We start from the raw sequence: 12462 nt of genomic DNA, 5'->3' as shown, positions 1-12462 counted from the left end.
TGAATGCCATGGTTCTTCGCTGCACCTAAAAATGACTGTGCCCATAATAATAATTGCAGAGAGCTGACAAATGGAAGTCACCGAGGTGGGGACCAGCGACGTCACCAACAGCTTGTTTTCACAGCAAATACGACTGAAGGAAACCTGTTCATTGGGAAGAGGATAGTGGGCTTCCCAGGAGGGGTTCACAGGCATTCCACAGGAAATGAGATGGCAACCCATCTGTATGTGCAAAGGGAGTGGCACTATAATTAACAGTTGCTACCTGCCTGGAGGACCAAGGAGGGGGCAGTCCCAGACAGAAGAGTAGATATGGGATGAGGGCACACCCACTTCCTTACAACCTTCATTTGTATGATCACTTTACCTCAAGGGCAGGTGTCCCCATCCTACTCCTCTTCCATCCCCTGCCAATGGAGCCAGGCTTGGGAAAGTGACTGGTATCTGTGTGAGGACCCAATTCCTACCCACCCAAAGAAGCAGTCACTTCCGGTACTCACCCAGCCCTGCTCTACCTACACTTTAAGGATTCATTTGCCCCAGAAAAGTAACAGGCTCTGAAGAATTCAGGCACCTACCCAAGGCTGACTGGGAACAGAAGTACCAAAGGAGATGAGCCCGTGACCAATGCCCAAGAGCAGAACTGAGTCTGACAGGGAAGAGAGCTGTTCAGAGAATCTGACAAGCTACCTGCTTGGCCCCATGCCAGGCCTTTCCAACCACAGAATATTAAGAGCAATACTTATGGGCTGGCAAAGCTGCACCCCTACTTTGAAGAGGTAGAAGCCAAGGCTTGAGGAGAGCTCACCCATGGCCATATCATAAGCAATAGGGAAGTGTTGGTCCAAACTCAAGTGTGTCCTTCTCCCAAAAGACATGTCCTCCATAGTCTGCAGAACACGGCTGGGGAAATCAAGAAGGATGGTGGAGACACTAGCACTTAAGACATCCCAGAAAGCTTACCCAGGTCCCTGCTATGTCTCCTCCCCCAAGCTCTTGGCCAGCTTGGAAGATCTAACCTCTCTCCCCACAGTAGGATGACAAACGCACCATGTTTCCTACAGAAGGAAGACAGGCATCACAGTGACAGGCAGGGCACCGGAGGTAGAGCAAGACAGGAAGTGGTCGATGGAAGCCATGTATCCCAACGGTGGGAGCACCACCATTAACGAGCTGAGGAAAAAGCAGCTAGCTGAGCTGGACCTAAAACATAGATGGGATGAATACCGACAAAGCCGGCCTGTCAAGGGCCACAGGCAACCAGGAGCTGCGACTCACTCAGCCGGTAGCCATCCCTTCCCGGCCCCAGGCAGTCACGAAACCAGATGAATAGCGCACGAAAGCAGATGCTCCAAGAGAGGGGAAGTGATTTGATTTGCTTGAAGGTGACAAACTGGGGCCAACCAACCCCAGGCCCAGCCTTTCCCTGGGGGTCGCGTCCGTAGCCTCAGCTGTAAGCGTATCATCTACTGGCCGCCTACCCACACAATGCTCGCCCCCTACCTACACAGACACACCCAAGGAAGCAATGACCACAGCAGAGCATCAGACTTCAACGAAAGGGTCCCCAAGGCCTGCAAAGGAAACTAGCAGATGAGTGGGGCTGCAGGGAGCTGGGACCCCAGCAGCTGGGCACTGGGGCCCAAGCTCGATCACTCAACCCACTGCCCTGGACCGCAACTCTGGGTCCCCTGCCCCACCCCTGGTACCTCCCACCACTGGGCAGGGTGACCTTAGCGCCCCAAGCGGGGGTCGCAGCCGGTCACTCACCTCTTTGAGCTGCTCCATCTCGCTGCGGATGGCCTCATAGTCTACTTCGAGCTCCTCGAACTGCAGCTTGAGCTGATGCTTCTCCTCGAGCACCGCCAGCCCATACTCGGCCGCCTGGATCTTCTCACGCGTGGTCTCGGCCAGTTCGTGGGACAGCCGCTTCACCTCGGCGCGCAGCCACTCCGGCTGCGCCTCCATCACCAGGCGCGCATACTCCTCCTCCTCCGTCGGCGCGGACATGGTGGCCGCGCGCCGAGGTCGGCTCCCACCGTGGCTCCTAGAAGCCGGGCCCTCTTAGCCGCCGCCGCCGCCGCCCAGCCCCGACGGCCGCCCGCGCCGCCGCACTGCTCTTCCCTGACGCGCGGGGAACACTGGGGGCTGCAGTCCCACTGGCCATGGACTACACAACCCGCAGCCCTTTGCGCCCGCCTGACTCGCTTCTGTGATTGGTCTAAATCTCAAGGGGGCGGGATCCTAGCGTGACGCGAAGCTACGTTTCCCTTAGCATTGTGGGAGTTGTAGTCCTGCTTCGCTCTCAATGTCTGGCCCGTTTTGCGCCGCGCCCGCCTGCCTCCAGTCGGTGATTGGCCGGCGCTGCTGACGTGACAGAAGTAGGGGTGCCACCGACCCGAGCCCAGGGACCCGATAGCCACCCTGAGGACCTCCAGCCTCTCGCTCCCAGCCTTTGTAGAGTAAGGCTAACTGAGCTGTGGAGACTACGAGTAAGATTCGCGCCCTACAACTACAGAACATCGCTTGTGAGGCTGTGTAGTGCGCGCGCTCTATGCAGGATTTGAATGACTTTGTGGCGGGCCGCGCAGGCACTGCCAAAAGAATGCCAACAGCCCGACGCTAGGGGTTCAAGGGAGCCCAAGCCCGGACACTACTTCCTCTTGTCCCACGGTCCGTTAGGAGATTCTTTCATGGAAATGAAGGCACTACCGTGAGCATAGTATCATACATGTGTTTAAATATTGTCTGTCCCCCGTTTTCGGCGTGACAGATTATTTCAAACTTAGCTGTACTTTTTCCTATAAGTCTAAATAAAACTTCCCTCCTGACATGTGTGATTTGTATGTAACAAGCTTGTTGTTCTCACTGCCCGCCCCCAAACTCCACACCCTACAGCTGCCGACCACCATAAAACATAAAGGTCAGCTGGAGAGAGAGCTCACAGAATAAAAAGCTCTTGCTGAGAAAGAGCAAGGATCTATGTCTGCATCCCCATAACCCTTATAAAGCACCGTCTATAATCCCAATGTTCCCCGAGAGACTAGAGAATCCCCCTGAAGCTAGCCTGGTGTGTGAAAAGAGAAGAAACAAAGACAGCCTGTGTCAACCAAGATTGGAAGACAAAGACTGACAACTGGATGTTGTCCTCTGACAACTCCCACGTGCATGTGAGGCCATTGCACACACAGAAACGTGAACTCTTTTCACACACACACACACACACACACACACACACACAGAGAGAGAGAGACAGAGACAGAGACAGAGACAGAGAGATTAAAAGAAAATCTAGGGTCAGCCTGGGTGGTGGTGGCACAGGTCTTTAATCCCAGCACTTGGGAGGCAGAGGCCAGCCTGGTCTACAAGGTGAGTCCAGGACAGCCAAGGCTACACACACACACACACAAAACAAAGACAAAACAAAACAAATGCCCCCCCCCAAAAAAAAACTGGGCAGGGTGGAACACACCTGTGATCCCAACATTTGGGAGGCAGAGGTAGGATTTCAAGGCCAGCCTGCTCTACATAGCAAGTTCCTGGCCATCCAGAAAAGACCCTGTCTCAAAAACAAAACAGAGAGTCATATAAATAAATGTGTTGTCGGGTGTGGTGGTGCATGCCTGTAATCCCAGCAGATGGATCTCTGTGAGTTCAGTGTCAGCCTGGTCTACAAAGCAAGTCCAGGACAGTCAAACTACACAAAGAAACCCTGTCCCGGGGTGAGGGGCGGGGGTGGGTGGTGGGTGGGAAATGTGTCATTTCCCCTTTTTCTTTAGACAGCCAGCCTGGTTTTTCTAGTTCGGTCTTGGCTCTACACTGAGAGGTCCATACATCAGGTCCATGCAAGCTGTTCACAGTGAGGGAGGATCTAGAAGGAACAAGCCTTGCTCCAACAAGCTTGGAAATCTATATTATAATACCTACACTTATCCCAAGTGGGCCTGACTGGGAACTTTTCCACCCAGACCCAAACCTGACTATGAGACAAGTGTGAGTAGGTGGCGGGGGGGGGGGGGGCACTGCATGAGCATCTGATGCAGAACCTGACCAGGGAACGCTGAACATGACGAAAAGGGATGGCAGGCACATTGAGATACAGAGGGTGGGTCCCTATCATTGAGGGCTTCCTGCAGAAGGGACAGAAGTGCTGATCAGCAAGGTTCAGGGCCAGTAGAAAGGCGCTGTCACTGGTAGGGACGGGGGAACCAGGAAATACCTCCCTGAGGAGATGACACTAGGGAGAGATCCAGAGGACTCCACATTCAAGGATGAGGTAGATGGGTCTCCCCCTACCTGCAGATGATAGGCCACGTCCTTGAGCACTCCCTGGGGCACAAACCGTGCCAAGTCTTTGACCTGCGTCAGCTCACTCAGTGCTCTCCATATTCTGGTTCACGCCACTGTTTTTATAAACGAGGAAACTAAGACCTGTTACCAAATCCTTGGTCCTGCTCTTGACTTCCCTCCCCCTCATGCTAACAGCAAAGGCTCTCATCCTGCTTCTCAGCAAATACTGCTTGCAAGTTACTCGCTTCTCCCAATGGCCACTCCCCAGCCTCAGCCCTCCCCCCCGACACCTTAATCATTGACATCACCTCTCCCTCTCCCCTCTCAGAACAAAGTTAAGGTGTTGCAACCATTTCCAAGTCTGTACAGGCTCTAGAAGGGCCTCTTCACACCACCCACCTGAGTGTTGATTCCTCTTCTGGCCTTGAGTTGCTTCCCTGTGTTGCGTACTGTGTGCTCTTACACTGTGGGTCACCTTAGAATGTCACCTCCAGGAGGGCAGGAACCTTCACAAGGCCCAGAATTTTCTAGCCCATGCCTGGGCCTCCCGCTAGAGTCCCAAGGGATTCCTCTGATACAGCCTAGCCTGATCCAGCCCTGCTCCCTGGAAATGTGCGCCCTCTGGTGATAAGGCAGGGAATGTACAAGGGGATGGAGCCATGAGGACTTCCTAGCAGAAATGCAGACAGTAAGAAGCCTTAACCAGTGATGGACTGCAGAAGTCCTAGGGGCAAAAAGGAGTGGACTTCTCCCTATCAACCTGCTGTGCAATTATGAACAAAGGCTCCAATGTGCCAGGAATCCCAGACAAAAGCTGGCCAGTCCTGCACAAAGATGCCCTGCAGAGGACTTGACCCATATGGGGCACATTGTCAGGCCCTGTTCACTTGCTGTTGCCTGGAGAACTGTCCTTGTCCATGTGAGCACTTTCTTGATGGCCCCGGAGCAAAGTGGTCTCATCTTCAGGTGGCAGCCCACTTGGGTATACTTGATTAACCTAGAAGAGCAGTGCATGACATAGCATTCCTAAATACCCAGCAAATGGTCATGAGCTTATTAAATTTGTCACTTCAACAAATTCTTGTGTCAGGCCTTGGAGAGCTCAGACACATCACCAATGGTAGCACTGGAGACCTTAATATCCTTATTAGCATTTGTCCTGCTCTAAGGCCTGTGCCTCGGTATTAATTTATTAGGGCAGTGAGATGGTTGAGAAGGCTCCAAGACCTGACTCCAATCCCCAGATCAACATGATAGAAGGAGAGAACTGACTTCCACAAAGTGTTCTCACACACATATATGTGCACGCACACACGGCACTAGCACTTTACACAAGTGCATATGGTCACTCAGTGACAGAGCCACTGGATGAGAAATGGCTTTTATATTTTCTCTCCTCTTACTCCCAGCTGATGAGCAAATGGATACCCCTTTCCCTCGGGTATTCCTGCCCTGACCTCCACTTCTTTCCTCATGTATCTGGGGCCATGGGGTCCTGTGGCTCGAGCCAAGATAGCTCTGGATGAGACAGCCCACTGGGACTATCAGCCACCAGCTAGGCTGTCTGCCAGTGCCTCTCCTAGCTTCACAGAGAACCTTCTGTCTTGTAAAACTCTGACCTACTCCTTAACTGATTCACGGATCCAACGTGGACCCTATCAGAACTCCAGGTAGCTCTGTTTGTTTTCTAGAATTCTGATCAATTGGTGGGCTAGAACTGAGAGCACAGAAACTACCCCATGCCTTCATGATGAGCAAGTGCTCCAGAAACAATGGATGTCAAAGAGTAAGGTCAGAACCACCTCAGTTCAGATGCAAAATTAGCCCAACTAGGATCCTAGATGGGCTGTTGTGGCACACACCTATAATCCCACCATTCCAGAGCCAGAGGCAGGCAGACCTCTGTGAGTTCAAGGCCAGCCTGGTCTACAAAGCGAGTCCAGGACAGCCAAAGCTACACAGAGAAACACTATCTTGAAAAACAAAACAAAACAAGAAACCCTAATTAGCACTATAAAAACTCCAGAAGAAAGCTTAAGGAGCAACAGGAACAAGAGCAAGAGTGAGAGTGAGGGGAGGGGTGATAAAAAAAAAAATCTCTCCTTCAAAGGATGATTTTAAACGAAACAGGAGAAACACTGTAACGGGGGTTCAGGTCATGAGCACAGAGGTGTCAGCCATCTAGGGAAGAGAAGGACTGAAGGGCTTTTCTTCTTTTCTTTCTTTTTCTTTTCTTTTTTCTTCTCTATTTTTACCCTTTTTCCTTTTGACAGTCTCTCTCTATGCAGTGAGTCTCTGGAACTCACTCTGTAGTCCAGGCTGTCCTTGAACTCACAGAGCTCTGCTCCCAAGTGCTGCTGAAGTTCACCGTTTTCATCTGAGGTGAGGGATGAGGCAGTAGCATGATGGGTGGAGGTGGCGGGTAAACAGAGTAGAGAGAAGGAAGGATGCTCTCTTGTGTACTGACAGTGAACTTTAATAACAGCACTCACACCAGTGAGTGCATTTGCCTTTTTTTTTTTTTTTTTTTGGTTTTTCCAGACAGTCTCTCTGTGTTAGCCTTGGCTGTCCTGGACTCACTTTGTAGACCAGGCTGGCCTGGAACTCACAGGGATCCGCCTGCCTCTGCATCCCAAGTGCTGGGATTAAAGGCGTGCACCACCACACCCAGCCTGTGAGTGCATTTGCTTGCTCATGCTCCAAGGGGTGATGGCGCACGCCTTTACTCCCAGCACTCAGGAGGCAGAGACAGGTGGATCCCAGTGAGTTCCAGGCCAGCCTGGTCTACAGTGTGAGTCCAGGACAGCCAAGGTTACAGAGAAAACTCCTGTCTCGAAAAACCAAAAGAAAAAAGGAAAGCCGGGCGTGGTGGCGCACGCCTTTAATCCCAGCACTCGGGAGACAGAGGCAGGTAGATCGCTGTGAGTTCGAGGCCAGTCTGGTCTACAAAGTGAGTTCAGGATAGCCAAGGCTACACAGAGAAACCCTGTCTCGAAAAAAAATAAATCTGTTTTCTCACCATCCTGGATCACCCATGTGCCAGCATGCCCCAAGCCTTGGTGAGGTCTTCCTTCCTGGTTCCTGGTTGCTCTTGCAGAAGACCTAGGTTTGGTTTCCAACACCCTCATGGTGGTTCACAACCATCTGAGACTTCAGATGTAGATGCAGAGGATTTGGCACCTTCTTCTGACCTCCATGGGCACCAGGCACCCATGTGGTGCATTCATACAGGCAAAACGCTCACACACATAAAAGAATAAATAAATAATAGAGTCCCAATTTATAAAACTTTATGTTTTCTTTACTCTAAATACTTCATCCACAGCCAGTTTTAAGCTGCCAACATCAACCAAAATAAATAGTTGTTGGAAAGAGACATACAGTGGTAACTATTACCTAAAGACTCCACTCAGACACACAGGCTGAGACCATCTCAAGAGGACAGACGAGACAGTAAAATGTAGCACAGGAGTTAGAAAGTGATAAAGCCTTTAGGAGTGAGTAACTGGAAGACTACATAATTAACCTTTCTAATAGAAGCTATTTAGTCAGGAAGTTTCTGCAGACTTAACAGCCTGTTTTAAGTTCAGCATGTGCTGAATAGCAATAGTTCCAGTTGCACACCAAGTGCTTCGTTACTGTGATTATTTGACATATTTGTATACTTTAAATTACTCAAGCCAGCTCTTCGGCCCTGTCTGCCTCTACCTCTCAAGGCTTGGGTAGTAGGCACGTGCATCCAGGCCTGGCTTTTTAAATAGGTTCAGGGGTTTGAAGCTCAGTGCTCAGGCTTGCACAGCATTCTCACCACCGAACCACCCCTCGGTCGCCCTGCTTATCAAGCCAGGCACGGGAGGCCAGCCTGGACCACTTAGTGAATTGCAGGCCAGCTTGGGTGAACAGCAGGCAGTTGCCTTGCAAGTGTGAAGGCTTTAGTGCTATCCCTTGAACACATGTGGAAAGCAGAGCACGGCGGTGCGTGTTTGCAATCCCAGCAGCAGCAAGATGAGAGACAGAGGGAGGTGGACCTCTGGAGCTCACTAGCCAGCACAGCCCGGGCACATAGGGGTTTTAATTAAAAAAAAAAAAAAAAAAAGTGAATTAAGTTTGTTAAAAAAAAAAAAATGTTATTTAGAGGCCGGGCATGGTGGCGCACGCCTTTAATCCCAGCACTTGAGAGGCAGAGGCAGGCGGATCGCTGTGAGTTTGAGGTTAGCCTGGTCTACCGAGTGAGTTCCAGGACAGCCAAGGCTACACAGAGAAACCCTGTCTCAAAAACAAACAAAAATTTTTTAATTTAGATTTAGACATGGTGGTACATGCTCATAATCTCAGTATTTAGGAGGCTGAGGCAAGAGATCAAAAGATCAAGACTTGCCTAGGCTACAGAGACAGTTCAAGGATAGCCTGGGCAACTCAGTGGGTCCCTGGCTTGAAAGACAAGGTAAATAGAGTGGGCAAGATACAAGGCAGTTGTAGAGCTTTTTTTTTTTTTTTTTTTTTTTTTTTGAGACAAGTTTCTCTGTGTAGCCGTGGCTGTCCTGGACTTGCTGTGTAGACCAGGCTGGCCTCAAACTCACAGAGCTCTGCCTGCCTCTGCCTCCCGAGTGCTGGGATTAAAGGCGTGCACACGATGCCAGACTTGTAGAGCATTTCCTTACTGTTGGAATTGCCCTGCTGTTTGAGGTTGCAGTCCTCGGGGTCAGACAGCCACTCCGAGCATTAGGTGCAGGACTCTCTCTCCCCAGCAGGGCCTCCTGCTCTCCACCTGACTCCATGTGGAGAGTGTCTTTAGACACAGATGCCCCTAGCTACATTTGATAAACGCCCCTTGACACAGCTCCCTGCTAGCTCTCCCCTTCCTACACCTATAGGGCAATTAGATACTATGTTCCTGTTTGTATAATAGGAAGTGTGCCAAATGCAAAACAAGTATCCTTAAAGTGCCTGGTTCAAACCAATTATGAACGCCTATCCTGGAAGCCCTTGACCCACTCCCCAAGGGGTAAACAGCCTTTGCTCTCCCTGAGTAAAGTTGAACTAGCTCCTGAAGTGGTTCCCAGAGTGTTCCATCTCCGTTGTGCTTATGACCTGCCAAGCCCATTGTCTGGCTGCTCTTGCCTTTGTGGGCTGGTGGCCAGCAGCCCCCCCAGGGAAGAGGAGAACCTCACTTACTAGGCACCAAGCTTTTAGGTTTAACCCGCAGTTTTGCAAAAATAAATAGATGAGTATGTTGGGTGTATGTGTTTATGTGGGGCTGTGGGGTATGAGAGGAAGCCAGAGGTCAACACCACGTGTCTCTCTCAACAGTTCTCCATCTTGTTTTCGGCAGGGAGAGCCTGTAGTGTATTGATTCAGCTGGACTGGCTGCTCAGCAACCCAGCCCCCGACTTCCGCCCCCCCTACCCCCCCACCCCACTCCACCCGTGCTCTGCCTCCTCAGGGCTGGGATTATAGGCACACACTGGGGATCTGAACTCAGGTCCTCAGGCTCACACAGCCACCTTTCCAGCCCTGTGATCATCAATTTTCATGCAATATAGGATTAGTAAGTCGTCCCCCCCCCCCCCCCCGCCCCGAGCCTACTGCCCCCCCTCCCGCGGGCCCCCTCCCACCCCCACCCCCTCCACAAAGAACACCTATGAATCTGGAGAAAAGAATCAAAACAGCAGAACACAACAACAACAAAGAATGCAAATGCTCAGTCTACTGAATTCTGGAAATTTCCCAATTGCACACATCAAACTAAATATTTATGGAAATTGCTGGTGTTGGACACAAAAAGCCTGTGCTGTTCTTGGCTGGGAAAATTGCTGTCCATCTCTATTTCTTTTTGTTTTCAGATTGGCCAATTTTTATCGCTCCATCCTTAAGCTAGCAATTGTTTGCTCTGGCTCTGACGCCTTTAGTAAGCGTCCTCTTCTGTTATGGTTCTCAGTTTCAAAATTAGCACCTCCACCTGGCTCTTCTGTATAACCCGCCTTTGCTGAATTTCCCTATTTGTTGAATCATTGCTGTCATGCATAGCTTTTAGCTACTTAACTTTCCTAAAAAAAAATCATCATTGAACTTTAGAATAGCTCCTTTGAAGGCTTTGTCTGATACATCCAGGGTCTGAGAACAGTAGGACACAATTCCTTCTGGATTTCTTTTTTCTGAGTGTTTGTTGAATACTGGGTATTTGAAATGCAGTATTGTACAACTCAGATAGGGCTTTTGTTTGTGTATTTGTTTGCTCTCAAACTCTGTCTCCTTGACAATACGTAGCTGTTTTGTTTTATTTTTATGCATAAGCCTTGCTTCCCAGCTTCTGTCCCTGTGACTTCATAGTTGAGCATTCAGCCAAAGGCTTGCCAGCCTGTGCCGGGAGCCAAGATCGGTGTTTGAGCAGAAGGCTGGGTTCTAACCATGACCACATCAAGTCTGCTGTGGCTTCTACACTAGGTAAGAGATGAAGCTCAGCAAAACGGCCACACAGCCCAAAGTGTCTCATCAAGACAAAAGGTTTTATTCTTACAGAAGGGTGAGTACTTGTGCCAGATCAAGCAAGCGAGCACTCCCAGCAGGGCTCCCACTAGGGCTTATTCCTAACAGGCATCAGTGTGTGTCGCCTTGAGTGGTCGCAGCTAGACTTCACATTCGTACATGACTGGCTGACTTACAGCACTGCAACTGGTAAATAGCATGAAAACCTCAGCACTGAGGGCAACCTTGCACACATGTTTTGATTTCAACAAAGTACTGACCCTGGAGGAATTTGAATATCTGCCAAGTGGCTTCTTTATAATTTTTAAGACAGAGTTTTATCTTATTTCACCTATTGATAGAAAAGACAGGACAACACAAGAAATAGAGACAGAAAAAAAAGAGTACTTTTTTTTTCTTTACATGTCTCACAATCAGAAGAGGGAAAGGGGGCGGACATGGAGGGAGGAGTGGATAAGGAGTGGGGAGCAAGCTCTCAGCAAGTTCCGGACTACAGGACGCTCATCCCATGATAGGAACCTCACCCTCACAACCCCCTAAAGGCTCTACTTCCAAATACCCTCAACTGTGTGAGTGAAGTTCCCAGGGGCTGGAGGAGAAATTATCCTGGCACACTTGGACATGGGGCCCCCATAAACTGTAATTCCATTACCTTGTTGGTGAAGTCCTGACTGGGGCTCCTGTTAGGTGGGAAGGAGATGAGGAGGTAATGGCTGCTGGCTCAAGGAGACTAAGCTGAGAACGTGTAGGAATGTCTGTCTGCATTTCTGTGAGGAGGCCATCTCTGCTACCTGATTGTGTTTGTGGGACGGATACTATGTCAGATTAGAGACATCCTCCCATCTGCTATAAGATGGCAAACCCATAAGTTTGCTCTTCAGCCCATATTAATGGGCTACACTCCACGAGAACACACAGAATTATCTAATTTCATATACATAATTATATGCCACTAATTTGAAACAATATCCAATACCTGCCAGGCAAAAAGATGATCATGTTAATTAATGACAACATAATCTTATCACCAATAAATTCTCTTCAGACCATCATGTGGTACATGTGTGCATGTGTGCGCACACACACAGACACAGACACACACACACAAACACAGACACACACACACACACACACACAGACAGACAGACACACACACACACACACACACACACACAAACACACAGTTTCCAGACCTTAGACTGGGGTGGATAGCAGGAGTTCTTGAGTGCCACCTAGTGGTGAATACTGGAATTTTGGACAAGGCCCTTGTCAGTTGCTATGTAAGATCTATTGTTAGAGATGAAATTACTGGCTTCCAAGCGGATACTAAATAGAACTTCACTAAGCCTGAGGGACCCAAAACAATCTTGAAATCTGAAGTACCCACAATGCACGAGTGGTTTGGAAGACAGTGCCAAGAGAGTTCACAATATGATGGAACATCCTGTGAGAGATGCAAGTGGATGCTTGAGGACAGCCACGGGATGACTGGAGAACCATCTGGGGGGTCTGCCAGGTGTACAGCCACAGTGATAGTGCCCCATGACCAGTCCCCACTGAGCTGTAGAGATGCTTGATTTACAGATAACTATTTTTAAAGAGAATGAGTAACATCTGACCCCGCGACCACCTTAACATGACCTACTGAGAAGAAACTTGGAGCAAAGGCAGTAAGAACAAATCCAC

At 49.8% G+C, this 12462-nt stretch overlaps 1 protein-coding gene across 2 annotated transcripts in view; it reads right to left on the bottom strand.

Moving 5' to 3' along the window:
* The window catches only part of Bicd2 (BICD cargo adaptor 2), a 43159-nt gene extending 41046 nt beyond the window's left edge, over positions 1-2113 (bottom strand). The window contains exon 1 of one of the 2 annotated variants that reach the window (XM_051171054.1): positions 1771-2113. In XM_051171054.1, the coding sequence (XP_051027011.1) occupies positions 1771-2010 (240 nt within the window). In that variant the 5' untranslated portion in view covers positions 2011-2113. The remainder of the gene's footprint in view (positions 1-1770) is intronic. The other variant, XM_051171061.1, reaches the window with a different exon arrangement.
* Between the last annotated feature and the right edge of the window lie 10349 nt (positions 2114-12462).

The sequence above is a fragment of the Acomys russatus genome, chromosome 3 (assembly GCF_903995435.1).
Source record: "Acomys russatus chromosome 3, mAcoRus1.1, whole genome shotgun sequence".
NCBI classification, from domain to species: Eukaryota; Metazoa; Chordata; class Mammalia; order Rodentia; family Muridae; genus Acomys; species Acomys russatus.
Note: the sequence above shows the minus strand (reverse complement) of the source record. Positions and strands in the feature narration are given on the sequence as shown.